Source organism: Bactrocera neohumeralis, unplaced genomic scaffold (assembly GCF_024586455.1).
Source record: "Bactrocera neohumeralis isolate Rockhampton unplaced genomic scaffold, APGP_CSIRO_Bneo_wtdbg2-racon-allhic-juicebox.fasta_v2 ctg195_1, whole genome shotgun sequence".
Taxonomy (NCBI): Eukaryota; Metazoa; Arthropoda; class Insecta; order Diptera; family Tephritidae; genus Bactrocera; species Bactrocera neohumeralis.
Genome location: NW_026089912.1, coordinates 267538 through 289674, shown reverse-complemented (window position 1 = coordinate 289674; position 22137 = coordinate 267538). Strand labels below are relative to the sequence as shown.

Below are 22137 nucleotides of genomic sequence, written 5' to 3'. Positions count from 1 at the left end.
ACCAACACTGTCAGCTTGGAAATCCAACGCAGGATTGCTCTTGGCAACAGGTGCTACTTCGGACTGAGTAGTAAAGTCCTCTCTCGACGAACAAAAGCCAAACTATAAGTCGCTCATAATTCCCGTCCTGCTATATGTTGCAGAGGCTTGGGCGATGACAACAACCGATGAGTCGACGTTTCGAGTTTTCGAGAGAAAAATTCTGCGAGAGATTTACGGTCCTTTGCGGATTGGCCACGGCGAATATCGCATTCGATGGAACGATAAGCTGTACGAGATACACGACGACATTGACATAGTTCAGCGAATTAAAAGACAGCGGCTACGCTGGCTAGGTCATGTTGTCCGGATGGATGAAAACACTCCAGTTCTGAAAGTATTCGACGCCGTACCCGGTGGGGGAAGCAGAGGAAGAGGAAGACCTCCACTCCGTTGGAAGGACCAAGTGGAGAAGGACCTGGCCTCGCTTGGAATATCCAATTGGCGCCACGTAGCGAAAAGAAGAAACGATTGGCGCGCTGTTGTTAACTCGGCTAAAATCGCGTAAGCGGTGTCTACGCCTATGCGATTACCGCAGACAATCTTCAAAAAGAAGATAACACAGTTATTAAAAATATGATACACGGTCCATGTGGAGCTCGCAATCCAGCATCACCTTGCATGCAAAATGGCAAGTGTACAAAAAAGTATCCTCGAGAAATGATTAAAGAAACAGTTCACAGTTCACTTTTGCAAAGACATTATTGTACTCTGAAGTTCCCCGTTATCATACATGGAACAGTTCAAAAAAAGAATTGCGTCGTCGTATTCATGGTACACCTGTTCAAAACCAATCTGGGGTTAAAGCATCGTATGCTCTTGGTGGTGTCTATACCGTACATGTTACGAATTTTGAATACATGGCTGAAGATATTTTACATCAACTGCAGCAAGTACACACAGATATTACTTTCAATGAAAATGTCTACAATAAAACGCTAATTATAATCGAAAACAAGGTTTTTACGATGGTTGGAAAAAAATTAGATGATTTTGGAATGTCGAGCCCTCGACGAGACAATATGGATGATTTTGATAATGAAATTGCACGAGAGCTAGATTATGATTTCATAGCACTGCAACATCAAGTGACAGAATTAGTCCCTCAATTACTTCCAGAGAAAAATCATGTTTTCCATCAAGTTTTACGTAAAATGGACTCCGGCAGTGGTGGACTCTTCTTTCTCGACGCACCAGGAGGAACTGGAAAAACGTTTTTGCTTAACTTATTATTAATGTCCGTCAGAAAAGACCAAAAAATAGCAGTTGCTGTAGCTTCGTCAGGTATTGCCGCGACGCTATTAAACGACGGTCGTATGGCACATTCCGTTTTAAAATTACCATTGAATTTGGCACAGGAAGATTCGCCCATCTGCAATTTTAGTAAAAATAGTTCACGAGGTAGGATGCTGCGAGAATGCAAGCTTTTAGTGTGGGATGAAAGTACAATGTCTCACAAGAAGGTTATAGAAGCTTTAAACCGGACGCTCCAGGACTTGCGAGATAATGGGAGGCATGGTATTTTTATTGTCTGGTGATTTCCGTCAAACCCTCTCAGTGATTCAGAGGGGGACACCAGCAGATGAAATTCAAGCGTGCATTAAATCATCAAACTTATGGTCGACAGTTGAAAAACTACGCCTGAAAACGAGTATGAGAGTACATCTTCATAATGACGTAGATTCAGGACTTTACGCAGAAATGTTGTTGAAAATTGGTGATGGTTGTTTAGATGTTGACGCTGAAGGCTACATATTACTGTCAAGAGAATTTTGTAATTTACTAGAAAGTGATGTGGATCTCATTGCTAATGTTTTTCCGGAATTGCCACAAAATTTGTGGTGTGTGATCAGTGGTTGTGTGCAAGAGCAATATTAGCACCAAGAAATGAAATTGTTAATAGGATCAACACTGACATTTTAAACGAGGTTCAAGGAGAAATGAAGGAATATTTGTCAATGGATACAATTATAGATATGGAACTAAGTACTTCATATCCTTTGGAGTTTTTAAATTCACTTGAACTATCGGGTGTACCGTCACATAAACTTCAATTGAAACTAAATGTACCAGTAATGCTTATGCGAAATATAGATGCTCCTCGGCTATGTAATGGAACAAAGCTTCGGATAACAAAATTGGGACAGAACATACTTGGTGCTACTATTTTAACAGGTGTCGGTAAGGGAAATAGTGTTATAATACATAGGATACCAATTATTTGCATTGACCTTCCATTCCAATTTAAAAGGGTTCAGTTTCCCGCCAAGCTTAGCTTTGCTGTTACTATAAACAAGGAACAAGGACAAACATTACAGGTAGCAGGATTGCATTTAGAAAACCCATGCTTCTCTCATTGTCAACCTTATGTAGCCTGTTCACGTGTATCATGCCCGAAATTTACACATAGTTGCACCCGGCGGGAAAACTTATAACATTGTCTACAAAAATATCCTAGATTAATACTTTGTATTTTATTTTTTAAATTGTTAGAATTCAGAATAATTTATTTTACGGTGAAATATATTTTAACATTTGTTGCATTTCAATACGCATATTTTAAGGTGTTGAAAATTCATTGTCTGTAGTAATTTTTAAAAATTGTTGATCTCAGCCAACCAATAAAATTTAGTTATCATATTGACTCATTTCTATTATTATACCCTTACCCTTTATCTCTCATACTTATTTAATGGCTTCACTGCGGGCGAAGACGCGGATAAAAAGCTAGTTTCAAAAATATTTTAGTATATATACATACATATGTACATATGTGTTTAGACGAGAACTCTTTTATGTAAATAAGTGTTTTGAACGAATTTTTATGTCCTATAGAGTATACCTATAAGTGGATCTTTTGTTTATTATGTGCTAATGAGAGTTCGTTTTAGAAATCACCGAATATATTTTATACGCAATCCTGTTTGTTTTTGTTTGCCAAAACCCAAGGGATATTGCGGGATATATGCCAATGTGGACTTTGAAGTAATGTGCGTAACTACATACAAGTATGAGACAATACACTCGTGTGCAAATATTTAATCATATTTTAATGAAACTTTTTATGTTATATTTATTTTTTATTTAATTTGTACCCGATGTCGATGGGGTATATTTTTCAGCAGATGTTGTATATACATATGTATGTGTAACAAGATATTTTTTCAAGTAGTTGGAAGCGAGATATAAATTTTTCTATCTGATAATAAGAAAAAATAGAAAACTGTATGTAGGACCTTCCCGTTACAATTAAAAACTCATGTTTTGAGAGGCTTTCTCAGAGGTGTCTAGGAACCTATTTTTCTGCGTACGAAACGAAAAAAAAAATTTTTTTTTTTGAATCACTCTAATATACATTATTCATATATAATTTGTATAAATGCGCCCACATATTCATGTGTATATACGTATGTTCGCAGTGCGAAGAAACCGAGAAAAGAAAATTGGCAGATCTTTTATTTGTAGATATAAGTATGTATGTGTATGTATACAAGGTGCGTTCCAAAATAAACAGGACTTTTTGCATCTAGCGAATCTACATATATGTCAACTGGTGCGTTAGAATCTGCTATCTTCATCGATTGTCCAGTGAGAATTTCATGACATTTCATCGATTTGAAGTGAAGTTATTAAACCGAATACCGAAACAGTTTGTTAACGGTTTTCACTTTTTTTCTACCGGAATTTTGGTCAGAACCGCAAATTTAATTTTTTTTATTTTAAACCATATATGTATATATGTATGTATATAATATATAAATATTGAAAGGAAACGATACAACTCACTTTGTATGTGGTGTGTACGTATCTGAATCTGTGTGTGCCTGTGCTTCTGCTTCTTTCTCCAGCCCTTTGCTGTTGTTGTTATTTTCTGGTTGTTTTTGGTATGAATTTTGTTTTTTTGTTTTTGGGTTGTTTGTCACAGCACTTCACTGACTATGCCTATATCGCATATGTATGTTATGTGCTTCAATTTGCGTACCACGATTTTGTCACCTCACTTTTACAAGTATAAAACCTTTTTTTTGTTTTGGTTTCGGTCTCTCCACTATCACTATTAAATACACATATGTATGTATATTGTATGTGTATATTACTTTTCGCACTGCACTTTCTGTCACCACACTTTTTCCTGTTTTGTAACTGCACTTTTGTCCACTTTTTCATATGATGTATATACATACATATGTACATACATGCAATTTTTTTATTTATTTTTTTTAATTTTATCACCACTGTTATTATTATTATTCTTTTTTTTTTCTGTTTGCAATTTTACATGCAATTTTATTTTTATTTTTTTTTTCTCAAATTTTGTCACCACCATTATTATTATATTTTTTTTCTGTTTGCCAAATTTTTTGTCACCAAAAACCAAGTTAATTTGGTATGGTGGCTTGAGGTGTGTTGTTTTAGTATTGGTGTGCGCGTGATGTGGAAGGTAAGAAGTGGTGTGTATGTAGATGTGGTTTATGTTGTGTTTAATGTGGCAGTGTTATAATGTGAGGGAGGTCAGAGGCTCATTTAGCCACCCCAAATGCATAAACCATTTCCCTTTTCTTGACAAATCATGATTTTTGAACGCTCATAGCAGGAACAGCGAAAAACGTAAACCCGTGGCCCGTGTCAGCTGATACGACCTCTCTTATGGGAGCGCAATGTAAGTGATCAACGAAAAATGCTACTCCCTTCCGCTTTGCCGTAGGATGCCGTAGATTTCCACGGCATTTGAATTTTTGCCGTAGAAACGTGTCAGCTGATTGCTCTCTCACAACGCATGGTTGCCAGTCTCGATATACTGCAGTAATTATAAAAGTTGTTTTTAATGTGTTTGAAATTTTTTTATACTAACTCAAAATTAGAGTCGAATGCTATTATTTATAAATATATAAACAATTTTTAATAGTTGTTTTCAATTTTGATATTTTATGTTATGAAAAATTGTAATTGAAAACTTAGATGTGCACAAAACTATATATGCGTATTGAGCAATGGCAACATTGTTCAAATGAAAACAAAAAAGATGACGGATTTCTGCGTTTTTACCACGGGCTCAACTTTTGACACAGTTTGCTCGCTAGAGCCTTATTACACACGGCAACTTTTGTTGCGGCAACTCTTAGTTTATAGGCGAGGGGGCGACGAGGAGAGGAGAATCGCGCCGAGTTTCCAGTGTTCAGCAACTCGCTTTGTGTTCTTATTCGTAACAGTTCGCTGCGACGTTTTTCGGCATTCGTGTTCTTTCTATCGTAGTACATAGTTGCATTTGCGTATATTTTTTTGAAATTAATATTTTGAATATATTTAAAAAATTTAATTTCATCTTTTGGTAAGTAATTTGCAAATATGTATACAAATATACATAATATAATATAAATATTTTAGAAAATGGAGTATGACGAAAAAATCTAATTAATTAAAGATATTGTGAAATGTATGGAGGAAGCCATACAAATTGATTTAGACGATAGTAAAAAGGGTGATATATCTTTGTTTTAATAAATAAAATGTATTTCTTAATTGACAGAGCTGATAGAATGGCCCAAATACCTATAAGGAAAAAGAAGCGACAATGGGTTAAAGTAAAGTGAAAGAAAATGAGAAAAAAACTCGAGCAGAGTTGCGCAACACAAGTTGCTCGTGTGAAGGTAATGGGCGACAGCAAAAGAGAATCGCCCGAGAATTAGCAACTAAAGTTGCCTCATGTAATCGCGAACCTAAGGAAGGCAACTGAGGAAGGGAGTAGCGTTTTCCGCTGATCACACTATCAGGCCCCCAATGCAAAAAAGAGTTTTACACTTTAAACTTGACACAGCCCAATGGCGGGAAAATAAAGAAATTTTTTAAGATAGACAACTGCAAAAATCCTTTTTTTTTGGTATAATTCATTTTCTTTATTTCTTTTAGTTCACTTACATAATATGTTGACAATAGTAACACTGATTATTTGACAGACTGCAACCCTCTAGTTGTTTCTAAATAAATAGAATTGAACAATAAGTTAATTCTTGAATTAAAATTATTCTTGCACTATATATGTACAATAAAATAAATGTGTACAAACGAATTAGTGAAGTGTTAGTGGGTATAAAAGTGCAAATATAAGAGTAAAGTAAAATTTAATTTGCAAAAATAGGTACTTCAAATAGTATTAATATTCAACTGCTAATGCAAATATCTCGAAAACTATAAGTGTAAGTATATTCTTAATCTGGACCATTCTCTCTATCCAACCATACCACTTTCAACCCTGAAATCGTGGGATGGTATACTAAAGTTTCCCTTATAAGGTGATGCGTAATAGCAAATAAGTCAAAATAAATAAGCAATAGAGATGATAGACAAAATTTCCACAACAACCGCTTCTACGCACCGGAATTGAATATTACTATTGCTAGTGATGGTCTAATAAATAGCATAATCTGGCGACCTATACTAACTCTCGCATCAGACCATCTGCCAATAATTACCTCGATGCAGAAACCTCCCGATTTTGTTTCTGTGGACAACCGTACCTTCGTCAACTTTAACAAACCTCAATGGGTCTGATTCATAGAATTTACAGCGAACACCTTCAACGCTTTGTCTAACCCAAAGAGACATGATGATCGAGTTGAAGTTCAATTCAATGGTCTTGCCTCTTCGAACCCGAAGAAGTGCGCTAGCAAATGTAGCTGCCAATTTACACTGCACCCTTCGGTAGAGAATCCCAAGCGATGTGTTACCCGACGGCTGAGTAAAATGCCAAAAACTGCGAGCTGCCGATAACCATTACATTTTTGCTAAGTATAGATAAGTACCGCTTTGAGAAATGTCCTCCATTAAGGCACGCACAAATTTTTTGTCTTCGTGTTTAAAAATTATATTTTTGCTTTTATTTATTTACGATAGAAGTCTACGTTTAAAATTTTTATTCAATTTCAGAAAGCGCCAAAAAAGTGTATTTGATATTTTATAATTTGTCGCAATTTATCGGATATCTTTACATTTTAATCGTGATGGGCGTTTTATATTACCGTGATGGTATAATGCCGATGCCTAAAATATATGAGTCTGTAGGAAATGCAATGAAATTTTGTCAACTGTTGCAATATCTTGAGGTGCTTCATCCCATTTTTGGATACACAAAAGGTGGTGTTTTGATGCCATTTTTTCAAGTTATGGGACGAAATTTTATACTCTTTGCGATGATAGAACTAGAGGAGCGTATGCAAACGAAGCCAGTAATTTTTTATCTATTTACGATATGGTCCTGTATCGAAATAATTCGGTAAGTATGAATTACGTTGTAGAACACATACACACATGGTGAAAATGATAACTGCATAAACCAGTATGGTTTTAAATGACTACAAAATTCACTTTTAATTATATTTAGAGGGAATAAATGTTACATATCATTTCCTTTATCATTTAAATAAAAGAAATAACCATGATGATATAAATTGAAATAGGAGCTTGAAGTTCTAGGAGGTAATAGTACATCAGGTATCTATGTATTAGTTTCAACTTTCTGTGCCCTTTTTGATTTTAGCTTACTTCTTTCATATACATATGTACTTTCATATAATATATTCGCCATTATTTTCCATTACTTTCGATATTCGTTTTTGCACGCTTGAGACATGTTTGCGGCACGTGAAGATTGAAGCCTCAGACCAAATGAATTATATAACTGTACTTTATTTTTAAATGATTGCTTCCCAATCCAGACCGGAGGTTTTCAATTGGATTCAAGTCTGACTTGGTCACTTAAGAGAACTCATATTGGTACTGGTGAATTTTCCGTATTGGAATGGAATTTATTCATGTTTACACCATACCATGAAAAGCAGCACCAGACCATTATGTTGCCGCCAACGTGTTTAACGGTTTTTTGCGTATATCGCGAATGCAACTTACCCGTCGGAACAAAACTGGGTTCGTTCCGCTTACTTAGACAGGACTGTCGTTTGAACGAAACGACGATACAGTCGTCTGCTGTTATTGATGTCTTTTTTTAGTCGACCGCGAGCTTGGACATTATTTTTATTTTCTAGGGCATTCTTCACGAAATACAATGAATACCCTGAATTTTAAGCGATGTTTCAAATACTTGCCCGTCTGTTTTGAGGTTTGAGACAGTTTTCTCCACCTCCACTCTGCAACGCTATAAAATTTTAAGATTTAATTGCCCTTTAAAGAAGGACGATATAAACGAAAGAACGAAAATCTTTATGAAAAATCGAATATATACAATAGATGTATTGGTTATCGCACCGTTCCCACGACAGTCGGGTCTAGGTAAACGGAACGGACCCGGATTTTTATCCCGCAAAGGAGTGTTAATTAGTCAGAATTCTGCCACTGCAACAACATTAGTCATCGCATCTGTCAAATATTAAAATACATACGATCTCGTGGACTCAGTTGTTTAAAGCGCCCATACACGAGCACACAAGTGCGTTCGATCGGTATGTGTGCGCTTGCGGTTTATCGTGTATGGGCTTGTTCGCGTACCGATCCATGTTCGCGAAAATGTTTGATTTTTTACGATCGGTGCGCGAACATGTTTATCGTGTATGGCGTTGTCGGCGCACAAAATCTCATTTCTCTCGTGTCGCCGAACAGTGAAGATCGCGGACAATGGCAAGTGTTAAGGGGAGAGCCTGCTTTCGAGGCTTCAAAAAATCGATTTTTTTGAGGATTTTTTTTGGGAGGGAAAGAAATAATTGATTAAAGCGAAATTTCTAGGCTTTATAGTTATATATTTGAACATCTTTCACAAATTTTTTGGATACGAAATCTTTGATATTCTGTCTTTGGGAAGCAATTACCCGATGCATCTCGCATGTACATTTTTCGGACGGCGGGCAGGATGCAGGTCGCAATTTCTATCGGAAACAAAAAATTCAAAGAGATTCATATTTTTTATTAATTTATCTTCTAGTTAAACTAAGAAAATTCCAAAAAAATGTGTAAAATTTAAAATTTTATTAAAAATTGAATAAATAGTGGCTTCTGATCAAAAGAATTTTACTTTATGCTGTTTAAAAATATGTTAAAACTTGACTTTTCTTAATATTTTTTTTAGTTTAAATATAAGAAAATTTTATGTCAATGATAATAAACTCTGCCCTAATTCCATACGACTTTTAGTTTTTTTCCTATCCTGCCCGTCAATTAAGAATAATCGTAAAAATTAAAAACCGAGAAATCACGCTTCTAAGTTTTCGCTTTTTGCCTAAAAGCTCATACATATACATATTTAGTGTAAGAAAAATAAAAGTTGGAATAACTTATTAACGAAATACAATGAAATAGATAAAAATGCTACATTAGAAATAAATTCCAAGAAATGTCCCGCTTGCCTGTCGCATATGTTAACTCTGTGAAGAACGAACGCAAAATGGATTTGTGTGTCGTGTATGGGCAAACGAATTCATACCGATGGAACGCACTTGTGTGCTCGTGTATGGGCACTATTAGACAGCTGTACGACTACACAATAGCAGCCTCTATGTTGTCGCTCTCGCTAAATTAAAAATATTTCTGATTTCGCTGACGGCAGTAGAGAGGAGTAGTGATGACACTAATATGTAAAACGTAAAATTATTTAGGGCTCTAAAAAACCTGACGCTATTTTACAAAGAGAAGCATAAAATAGCTCTGTTATATCATTTGTAATAACAATTGATAATTTAAAACAAATAAATTTTTCTATTTACTTATTTTTTGCATAAAAATTACACTTTGAACAAAATATTAAAATTTCATTGAAGTGAATGGTATCCAATTAAGAAGAAGAATGGTATTAGTACGGCAACATCGAAATTGTGTACATACAAAACAGACAGCTAGTTATTTTGTGTATATGCCGGCACTTGTTATGTCGCTGCCTTCGTACAAATGTTCATGTAGCAGGATTGACAACGCCGTTTACAGTTCACTGTCGTGCTGTCAATGTACAGAAAGGATAACTTATTCAGAGTTGCTTTCTTTGGTACGAACTAATCGTGTTATAGGAATCGACTACATTTGTAATAATAGTTGATAATTTAAAACAAATAAATGTACCCATTTACTTATTTTTTGCATAAAAATTTCACTTTGAACAAAATATTAAAATTTTATTGAAGTGAAAGGTATTACAACGAAATTATATATGTACAAAATGGACAGTTGTGTTGTTTTGTGTTTGATATGTCGCTGCCGTCTTACAAATGTTCATGTAGCAGGCTTCACGACACCATTTGCAATTCACTGTCGTGCAGTCATGTCGTGTCGCACTCTATGTGTTCATCACGTTATACTATAAGTTGTATCGGGTGATTTTTTAAGAGCTTGATAACTTTTTTTTAAAAAAAAACGCATAAAAGTTGCAAAATCTCATCGGTTCTTTATTTGAAACGTTAGATTGGTTCATGACATTTACTTTTTGAAGATAATTTCATTTAAATGTTGACCGCGGCTGCGTCTTAGGTGGTCCATTCGGAAAGTCCAATTTTGGGCAACTTTTTCGAGCATTTCGGCCGGAATAGCCCGAATTTCTTCGGAAATGTTGTCTTCCAAAGCTGGAATAGTTGCTGGCTTATTTCTGTAGACTTTAGACTTGACGTAGCCCCACAAAAAATAGTCTAAAGGCGTTAAATCGCATGATCTTGGTGGCCAACTGCCCATGCATCCCGAAAAATGCACTGTTTGGTGTGGTTTGTACGCTGGTGGAATCATTGGACCGTATTTTTCAAAGATGCTGTTGGACGCAACGTTACGGTGAATGGCGATCGCTATCGTTCGATGCTAACAAACTTTTTGTTGCCAAAAATGGAAGAACTGAACTTGGTTGACATGTGGTTTCAACAAGATGGCGCTACATGCCACACAGCTCGCGATTCTATGGCCATTTTGAGGAAAACTTCGGAGAACAATTCATCTCAAGAAATGGACCCGTAAGTTGGCCACCAAGATCATGCGATTTAACGCCTTTAGACTATTTTTTGTGGGGCTACGTCAAGTCTAAAGTCTACAGAAATAAGCCAGCAACTATTCCAGCTTTGGAAGACAACATTTCCGAAGAAATTCGGGCTATTCCGGCCGAAATGCTCGAAAAAGTTGCCCAAAATTGGACTTTCCGAATGGACCACCTAAGACGCAGCCGCGGTCAACATTTAAATGAAATTATCTTCAAAAAGTAAATGTCATGAACCAATCTAACGTTTCAAATAAAGAACCGATGAGATTTTGCAAATTTTATGCATTTTTTTTTAAAAAAAAGTTATCAAGCTCTTAAAAAATCACCCGATATTTAGATGAAAGTGCTAATTTTAATTTATTCTGTTTTTCAGATATCCGTACTACTTAACACAAATTTTTAAATGCGAAATTTTTCTTCTTACATGGCTGCGATATACTGTATGGATACCACTGTACCCTATGGGAATATTATGCGAAGGTATAATAATTCTCCGTAATCTACCCTATTTTGAAGAAACAAAAAAGTTGTCCCTGGAATTGCCTAATAAATTGAATATCTATTTTGATATGCCTGCATTTATGAAGATATATTTGCTGTTCTTGATTCTGCCAGGAACTTACTTAGTTATGTCTCATATGGCAAAGACACGTGCCAAGAAATTGAATGAAAAACACCCCATCTTAGGTAAACTAATATTGTGACATGGCCGTGTTCTATAGAACTCCGCGGAGTTTCATTCTTAGTATTAATAGTAAAATTTTTTAATTTCATTATTACTTTGCCCATAGTCATATCATACAGACATACATATGTATGTATATCAAAAGTATAATAAATAAAAAATAGCCTTGTTTAAAATTTATTTGTTTTGATTTTCGGTGTAATTGGTAGGTCATCAGTCTTCAGTTGAATATACTATGTATGTACATATGTAAATATGGTTGGGGTGTTTGATTGAGAACACAACGTCTTTAAGGCGGTTGTTCAAGAATAAACATGTGTGTTGGTGTCAAGGAGCGACATTTGGTCAGTGCCAAGAATAAAGGCATGTCCAACTTATTCCAATGTGAGAGCGCTTCAAAATTAGCGTTTTTTATAACTTTTTCCATTAAGGCCAGATTGGAAATAAAAACTTTTAGGCATTTAAATTAAAACACCCAATTTAGTACAAATAAAAATTACTACGTAGAGGTTATCTATTATATACATACATAGAGAAACTATTTAAATCTTTTTATAGTATGTTAAAACAACTGACGTTTGACCTTTCAATACCCAATAAAAGGTTTTAAGCTTTTTAGATCTTAATCAATACATGTTTTTAATAATTTTCCCATGAAAATAATACTAAGATGATATTTCATTCTTACTTCCAATGAGGGAGGAGATGGTCATCTCTGGTCAGTGCATCGCCCCATAAGTAATATCTATTAGTTTAAGTATTGGTAAAAATATGTAATCGGGATAATGGGATGCCCAACTTATTCCAGTGTGAGAGCGCCTCAAAATAAGCGTTTTTTATAACATTTTCCATTATGGCCAGATCGAACAAAATAAGAATTTTAGGGCATTTAAATTAAAACACCCAACATTTATTGCTATTGCAAATTATTATATATTGGACTTCTAATATATGGCGAAACTACTTAAATTCTTTTTTATGATTTTATGGTATATTAAAACAACTAACTTTTGATCTTTCAATACTTAATAAGGTTAATTAAGCCAGTTCGTTCTCAATTAATAAATGTTTTTAATCATTTGTAATTGAAATATAATTCTACTATGCAAAACGTATCATGAAATATATCTAAATTTCGCATTTTCTTTGATTTTCATTGTTTTAAATTATTAGCGATTCTTGAACGGCGGCAACAAATTCCTCCGTTTACCTATATTTTTGATATATTATATAATATTCCAGTCATTCCAATTGCAAAGCGTCAAATCCTACCCAATCCAGTCAACTGCCAAAGTTTGGTAGTTGAGCGGTTCTCACATTTCCAGTGACAGGAGAGTTGGGGATCCCTTTATCTAGGTATGTAATTCTATCTATAACAATTCTAATAGTATACACAAAAACATATATTTGTACACTTGCGGGGCATCTCGACGGGTGAAAATGTATTGTGTACTAACTGTATTGCTGTACATATTGCCTGTGGAGACTGCATATTGTTTATGGCAGGGGTGGGCATATTAGCCCTCAATGGCATCTTGCCTGTTCGGACAAAAATGCAAATTTTGAGGGCTAGATGAGGAGATCATCGCGGGCCAACATGAAGAGGGAAGTGAGAGCAAGGTATCTACCACTTTATATTTACGAATGAGAGCAACGTATTTTACCACACCATCTTAACAAATGAGAGCGCGCGCATATATGGGAAGTTGCACTGAGGGTAACACTGTGGATAACTGTAAAATTGCCTAACAATTTTAAGTTTCTTTGTAACTACTATAAATTTATAAAATGTAAGACAAATAACAAAAAGTATAATAAATATTTTATTTTAGTAATCATTTTTTTAATACGTATTTATAACAGCATTTAATTTAGTTTATTTGAAGTAATAAGTTCTATGTTTGGTTTAATCTCATTTGCTGTAGCTACGCGCATTATTGTAAAACTTCCTTATAAAAAGTAATTTCAATAATAACTTCAGTTTATGAACCACTATTTCTTCAAACACATATGTGTGCCCAAATGAATCTTATGAGAGCGCAATGCAAATGATTAACCAACAACCAACAATACCGCCCGCTTACCATAGAAACTAGTCAGCAGATTGCTCTCTCACAACGCAGGGTTGTCAATCTCGATATACTGTAGTAATTATAAAAAATATCTTCAATATGTTCGAAATTTTCTTAAACTAACCCAAAATCAGAGTCGAATGCTATTATTTATAAATATATTAACTATTTTTAATAGTTTGATTTCAGTTTTGATATTTTATATTTTGAAAAATTATAATTGAAAAGTTAGATGTATACAAAACTACATATGCGTATTGAGTAATGGCAACATTTATCGAATGAAAACGAGAAAAAAACGCTTGCCGCTCCTAGCGAAGGGAGAAGCGGAATTCGCTGTTTTTGCCATTACCGTTTGTATTCTGTTTGTGTCACTCTCAATTAATAATGCCAAACCGCGCAAATATATTTTTACTTAATGATTTCTTATTTATTTTGAAAATATATGTTCCCTTTCTATAGAGCGTATTATTATTTTAATACATTTCCAGACGCAACTTAGATCTTTAAAATTTAACAAAACAATTATAGAAAAAAACCTACATTTTTTGAATATTTTGGTAAAACAACCAAACTGAAAATATTACAAATAATATGTATATTTATATGAGCATTTTCATTGAATGGAACTGCAATATGTTTAAACATAATATATGTATATTATGTGTATATTATGGTCACAAGTATCTTTTCTTTTTTATGTATGCGCATATATAAAACTGCCTACCATATGTACGTATAAAAGCCCACAACTTGAGAAAAGTTATCCCAATTGTAGCTAAAATGAATTTTTACAACTGGCATCACCACCATTAACTGTTCTATCACATGTACAGTGGTGTGAACAAAATAAGAACAGCCATAAGGTGTTATGAAGTTTTAAAATGTGCTGTTTTCTTATTAAATAAATTTGTTTTTAGATAAAAGTATAACTCATATAATTTTTTCGTACCAGTGATAAGTATTTCCCACCATGCAAAGGTAAATAAAAACAAATATTAATGCGAAACTCTAAAACCTGCAAATTATGTTTATCTCTTTTTGTTCACACAACTGTACAATTCCGATATGAAGTAAACTTACGCTCTTTAATTTGTGTACAATGTCAGTATTGCCGCAACCATTCTGCGAGCTTTTCGCAACTTTTTATGCCCTTCCCTGAAACTGACATCATCTAGCCCTCGTTAGCACTTTGTTAACTTCGCGGCCTAAAAATGTGCCCATCCCTGGCCTATGTTATACAATATATGGAATACAAATTAGTATGTCATATATTGAAAGCAATTAAAGCATGCACCTGGAACGTCCGGTCCCTAAATTGGGAAGGTGCCGCTGCCCAGCTGGTTGATGTTCTCGTGAAAATAAAGCCTGATATCACCGCCGTCCAAGAAATGCGATGGACGGGACAAGGACTGAAACTAGTAGGTCCTTGTGGCATTTACTACAGTGGCCATATAAAGGAGCGCAAGTTTGGTGTTGGATTCGTGGTGGGATAGAGTCTCCGTCGCCGAAGACTGTCATTCACTCCGGTGAATGAACGTCTAGCCACAATCCGCATCAAAGCGAGGTTCTTCAACATATCGCTGATTTGCGCCTACGCTCCGACGGAAGAGAAGGACGATATGACCAAAGATGCCTTCTATGAGCGCTTGGAGCGCGCTTATGAGGGCTGCCCCTGCCAAGACGTCAAAATCGTGCTTGGCGACTTTAACGCCAGGGTGGGCAAAGAAGGTATCTTTGGCACTACGGTCGGTAAATTCAGCCTCCACGATGAAACATCCCCAAATGGGTTGAGACTGATTGACTTCGCCGTGGCCCGAAATATGGTTATCTGTAGTACTAGATTCCAGCACAAGAAGATACATCAAGCTACATGGCTGTCTCCGGATCGAAAAGCCACCAACCAGATCGATCATGTTGTGATAGACGGAAGACACGTCTCCAGTGTTCTAGACGTGCGTACGCTCCGAGGCCCTAACATCGACTCGGACCACTATCTTGTTGCAGCCAAGATTCGCACCCGCCTCTGTGCAGCAAAAAACGCACGCCAACAAACACAAGGAAGGTTCGACGTCGAAAAGCTGCAATCACAACAGACTGCCGAACGATTTTTTACTCGGCTTGCACTCCTGCTCTCTGAGAGCACTCATCAACAACTCGGTATAAGGGAACTGTGGGACGGCATTTCAAACTCCTTACGTACAGCTGCATCCGAAACCCTTGGTTTTCGGAAAGTGCAAAAGAACAACTGGTACGACGAGGAGTGCCGCACCGCAGCGGAGAGAAAACAGGCTGCCTACCTCGCAACGTTACGATCGACCACAATACGTGCGGGATGGGATAGGTACCGAGAATTGAAGAGGGAAGCGAGACGCATCTGCAGACAGAAAAAGAAAGAGGCCGAAATGCGTGAGTATGAAGAGTATGATAAGCTGGCCGACAGGGGTAATGCTCGAAAATTCGACGAAAAAATGCGGCGGCTTACAGAAAGTTTCAAGACCGGAGCATACCTCTTGTATCGGGTGATTTTTTTGAGGTTAGGATTTTCATGCATTAGTATTTGACAGATCACGTGGGATTTCAGACATGGTGTCAAAGAGAAAGATGCTCAGTATGCTTTGACATTTCATCATGAATAGACTTACTAACGAGCAACGCTTGCAAATCATTGAATTTTATTACCAAAATCAGTGTTCGGTTCGAAATGTGTTTCGCGCTTTACGTCCGATTTATGGTCTACATAATCGACCAAGTGAGCAAACAATTAATGCGATTGTGACCAAGTTTCGCACTCAGTTTACTTTATTGGACATTAAACCAACCACACGAATGCGTACAGTGCGTACAGAAGAGAATATTGCGTCTGTTTCTGAGAGTGTGGCTGAAGACCGTGAAATGTCGATTCGTCGCCGTTCGCAGCAATTGGGTTTGTGTTATTCGACCACATGGAAGATTTTACGCAAAGATCTTGGTGTAAAACCGTATAAAATACAGCTCGTGCAAGAACTGAAGCCGAACGATCTGCCACAACGTCGAATTTTCAGTGAATGGGCCCTAGAAAAGTTGGCAGAAAATCCGCTTTTTATCGACAAATTTTGTTCAGCGATGAGGCTCATTTCTGGTTGAATGGCTACGTAAATAAGCAAAATTGCCGCATTTGGGGTGAAGAGCAACCAGAAGCCGTTCAAGAACTGCCCATGCATCCCGAAAAATGCACTGTTTGGTGTGGTTTGTACGCTGGTGGAATCATTGGACCGTATTTTTTCAAAGATGCTGTTGGACGCAACGTTACGGTGAATGGCGATCGCTATCGTTCGATGCTAACAAACTTTTTGTTGCCAAAAATGGAAGAACTGAACTTGGTTGACATGTGGTTTCAACAAGATGGCGCTACATGCCACACAGCTCGCGATTCTATGGCCATTTTGAGGGAAAACTTCGGAGAACAATTCATCTCAAGAAATGGACCCGTAAGTTGGCCACCAAGATCATGCGATTTAACGCCTTTAGACTATTTTTTGTGGGGCTACGTCAAGTCTAAAGTCTACAGAAATAAGCCAGCAACTATTCCAGCTTTGGAAGACAACATTTCCGAAGAAATTCGGGCTATTCCGGCCGAAATGCTCGAAAAAGTTGCCCAAAATTGGACTTTCCGAATGGACCACCTAAGACGCAGCCGCGGTCAACATTTAAATGAAATTATCTTCAAAAAGTAAATGTCATGAACCAATCTAACGTTTCAAATAAAGAACCGATGAGATTTTGCAAATTTTATGCGTTTTTTTTTAAAAAAAGTTATCAAGCTCTTAAAAAATCACCCGATATGATATTATTAGACAATAAGTGTTTGCTTCATGTTTTTAGTCTGCCTGTGCAGTGAAATATATTATATGAAAACAAATGTTTGTTTTATTTTCATATTAAATACAACCAACCAAAATCTGTGTATATCTATTGAACTACTTGTTATACGTTAATGAATTTATATTGATCTCTCCTTGTTTTTTAGATAATAATCGTTAAAGGACTAGGATGACATATTTTGATACAGTAATTAATCTTCTCTTTCAGAAAATATTATTATTTTTACGAAGTGAATCTCTCTTTCCGATAATATTAATTCTTTCTTTTAGATATTATTATCAGCTTTATTTAATTAATCTTGATTTTCAGATATTAATAATATTTTATATTAAATATACAGGTAAAACTATAGATTTATTAATAATAATTATTGTTACTATTATAATTAGTATTAATTCATTAGAAATTGTATATTAATCAAGAGGAAATAAAAGGATGTTAATTAAAAACGTTTGCTTAAAATGGTAAAAATATTTTAAATCACGAATCAGAAAATACACCCGTGAATCAGCTGTCGATTAGGGTTATTAAATCAGCGCAGCTATAATTATTTTTATTGCACTACTGAATGAGCGCAACAGAGATGTATGATCCCACGTATACGTACGTGTAAGGACAAAAGTGGTTAGAATCTAAACAGCACCTTTTGCGTGTTCACCAGTTGTAAAGGTGTGAAAAGCTAGTGATTCACTAGTTTTTTCACCACGTTTGGCTGGCAGGGTAATTATATATGTAAAAATGTATACCGAACGCAATAGTGTCGTAGTAGCTAGGCTACTACTTTAGGCTCGTTGTTTAAAATTGTCAATTAATTGTCTTCAAATTAATGCTGTTTATCAGTTTCATTAGTATTGTTATTAGCATGCAAATTACTTGCTTCCCATATCAATTATTTTACGAATGTATTTAATAACTTAAACAACAAGGCAAACATTCAAAGGACGTAATCACGTATGTTTTGAGCTTTAACTGTTACAATATTATTTTGCATTTAGCTCAGCAAAATGTAAAATTTGTTTACACCAATGACATTTTTTCAACACACGAAAATGTTTTACCATTTGGCTAGCATCCTGCATAAGGCTTTAACTCATAGATTTTGAGCATTATATGGGATTGGTAGTAAACGAGACAAAGCGAAACAACAAATTATGGAGGAAAGCAAAATACTGTGGTGAACACGAATACTTGAACAAAAAGGAATCAAGAAGTCGTAAACTCGAATAACAAGTAATACGCTTGAAGTTGTTCCATTACGAAATAAAGATAAGGATATAGCCATTAACTTGGGTATTTTATTTATCAATCCAGTGATCGTGCTCTAGAGAGAGTTTCAAGGTAAACGATTTATCGAGAAAGGCATTGCAATATTATTTATTTGCTAAATAAATATCTAAAGAAAACGCCAGTGTGCATGATTAGTATCGTTAGCATCTAAATCTACTGAGAGCAACAGCAAATATCAAATATTTCAGATATTTAACTAATGATGACAACCTTTGCTTGTCAAAACATAAAAAGTGGGTTAATTTTAGAATTCAATGTTAAAATGGTTGTGTACCGATAGAGAAGTTGTGAGCTCCTAGAAGGTTTCGGTTATACTTTTTTTAATTTTCGTGTTTCCTACACACATCTAAAAACCATCGCGATCCTTTGCCATCTCAGCCAAAATAAAGCCGCCGTTAAAAAGAAAACATCTTTTATTTGTAGCGCATCTTCAAGATGAATTTTAATTTTCTGCAAATTAGAATATTTTTTATTTTTTTCTCTGCAATATTTTTTCATTTTCAATACCTTACCTCAAATTCATCCTCACGCGTACGACATGCTTGTACAATTCCGGTCATATATCGATATCGCCCGTTTGTATGGTGTTAAACACTGACCCAGCGGTGTCTTATTCTTCAAAGTTAATTAAATGCGATTGGATTAGCTCCTCAAAACCTTTATCACACAACCATCGGGTAACTGTTGTAAACAAAAAATAACCTTAAACAGATATCGTGTTAATGTCCAGTCGTTTTTGTAAACTTACTTCAATCATTCTTTCTCGGCTTGTTAATCTGCAAAAAAGAAGTTTTAGTTAAAAACAATTTGCCTTGATTTCAATATAGAGCTATATTTAAAAGAATTATTCATATTTGCAATATTTATCAAATAAGAAATAGTTAACCAAACTTTTGCGTATTTCCCTGCTTCGTTATTAATACTGCTTCTTGAAAAATTGTGTATCGCCATTTCTCTTTTAACAAATTAATATTTCGATAAGCCAAAAATACGATAGTTTTTCTCTTTCATTTCTTTGGTGAACAGCAGGAAATGTTTTTATGTTTTTGTGCAATTCGTTACCTCCGTCTTGCATTTTATTGATTCATGTACTGATCGTTTTCGAATTATCGATGCTCTCGATATTCGAGTCTGAACGATAAATGACAAAAATCAGAAACACTTAAAAGAAAAATTAATCATTTATTATTCTTCTTCTTCTTAATTGGCGTAGACACCGCTTACGCGATTATAGCCGAGTTAACAACAGCGCGCCAGTCGTTTCTTCTTTTCGCTGCGTGGCGCCAATTGGATATTCCAAGCGAAGCCAGGTCCTTCTCCACTTGGTCCTTCCAACGGAGTGGAGGTCTTCCTCTTCCTCTGCTTCCCCCGGCGGGTACTGCGTCGAATACTTTCAGAGCTGGAGTGTTTTCATCCATCCGGACAACATGACCTAGCCAGCGTAGCCGCTGTCTTTTAATTCGCTGAACTATGTCAATGTCGTCATATATCTCGTACAGCTCATCGTTCCATCGGATGCGATATTCGCCGTGGCCAATGCGCAAAGGACCATAAATCTTTCGCAGAATTTTTCTCTCGAAAACTCGTAACGTCGACTCATCGGTTGCTGTCATCGCCCAAGCCTCTGCACCATATAGCAGGACGGGAATTATGAGCGACTTATAGAGTTTAGCTTTTGTGCGTCGAGAGAGGACTTTACTTTTCAATTGCCTACTCAGTCCGAAGTAGCACCTGTTGGTAAGAGCAATCCTGCGTTGGATTTCCAGGCTGACATTATTAGTGGTGTTAATGCTGGTTCCTAAATAGACGAAATTATCTACAACTTCAAAGTTATGACTGTCAACAGTGACGTGAGAGCCAAGTCGCGAGTGCGACGACTGTTTGTTTGATGACAGGAGATATTTCGTTTTGCCCTCGTTCACTACCAGACCCATTTTCTGTGCTTCCCTGTCCAGCCTAGAGAAAGCAGAACTAACGGCGCGGGGGTTGAGGCCGATGATATCAATATCGTCGTCATACGCCAACAGCTGTACACTCTTATAGAAGATGGTACCTTCTCTACTAAGTTCTGCAGCTCGAACTATTTTCTCCAGGAGCAGGTTGAAGAAGTCACACGATAGGGAGTCGCCTTGTCTGAAACCTCGTTTGGTATCGAACGGCTCGGAGAGGTCCTTCCCGATCCTGACGGAGCTTTTGGTGTTGTTCAACGTCAGTTTACACAGCCGTATTAGTTTTGCGGGGATACCAAATTCAGACATCGCGGCATAAAGGCAGCTCCTTTTCGTGCTATCGAAAGCAGCTTTGAAATCGACGAAGAGGTGGTGTGTGTCGATTCTCCTTTCACGGGTCTTTTCCAAGATTTGGCGCATGGTGAATATCTGGTCGGTTGTTGATTTTCCAGGTCTGAAGCCGCACTGATAAGGTCCAATCAGTTTGTTGACGGTGGGCTTTAATCTTTCACACAATACGCTCGATAGAACCTTATATGCGATGTTGAGGAGGCTAATCCCACGGTAGTTGGCGCAGATTGTGGGGTCTCCTTTTTTATGGATTGGGCATAGCACACTTAAATTCCAATCGTTGGGCATGCTCTCGTCCGACCATATTTTACAAAGAAGCTGATGCATGCTCCCTATTAGTTCTTCGCCGCCGTGTTTGAATAGCTCGGCCGGTAGTCCGTCGGCCCCTGCCGCTTTGTTGTTCTTGAGGCGGGCAATTGCTATTCGAACTTCTTCATGGTCGGGTAATGGAACGTCTGCTCCATCGTCATCGATTATGAAATCGGGTTCTCCTTCTCCTGGTGTTGTGCGTTCACTGCCATTCAGCAGGCTGGAGAAGTGTTCCCTCAATAATTTAACTATGCCCTTGGCATCAGTGACTAGATCACTTTTGGGGGTTCTACAAGAGTATGCTCCGGTCTTGAAACCTTCTGTAAGCCGCCGCATTTTTTCGTAGAATTTTCGAGCATTACCCCTGTCGGCCAGCTTATCAAGCTCTTCGTACTCACGCATTTCGGCCTCTTTCTTCTTCTGTCTGCAAATGCGTCTCGCTTCCCTCTTCAACTCTCTGTATCTATCCCATCCCGCACGTGTAGTGGTCGATCGTAACGTGGCGAGGTAGGCAGCCTGTTTTCTCTCCGCTGCGACACGGCACTCTTCGTCGTACCAGCTGTTCTTTTGCTCTTTCCGAAAACCAATGGTTTCGGTTGCAGCTGTACGTAAGGAATTTGAAATGCCGTC

At 36.6% G+C, this 22137-nt stretch overlaps 1 protein-coding gene across 7 annotated transcripts in view; it reads left to right on the top strand.

Annotated features, from left to right (window-relative positions):
- Positions 1–18035, top strand: part of LOC126766636 (very-long-chain (3R)-3-hydroxyacyl-CoA dehydratase 3) — a 33961-nt gene extending 15926 nt beyond the window's left edge. The window contains exons 4-6 of one of the 7 annotated variants that reach the window (XM_050484384.1): positions 6964–7309; positions 7464–7512; positions 11364–11459. In XM_050484384.1, the coding sequence (XP_050340341.1) occupies positions 6964–7309; positions 7464–7488 (371 nt within the window). In that variant the 3' untranslated portion in view covers positions 7489–7512; positions 11364–11459. Of the gene's footprint in view, positions 1–6963; positions 7310–7417; positions 7513–11363; positions 11852–17756 lie in introns of those variants that run through there. The other 6 variants (XM_050484385.1, XM_050484382.1, XM_050484383.1 and 3 more) reach the window with 6 other exon arrangements.
- The last annotated feature ends 4102 nt before the right edge of the window (positions 18036–22137 follow it).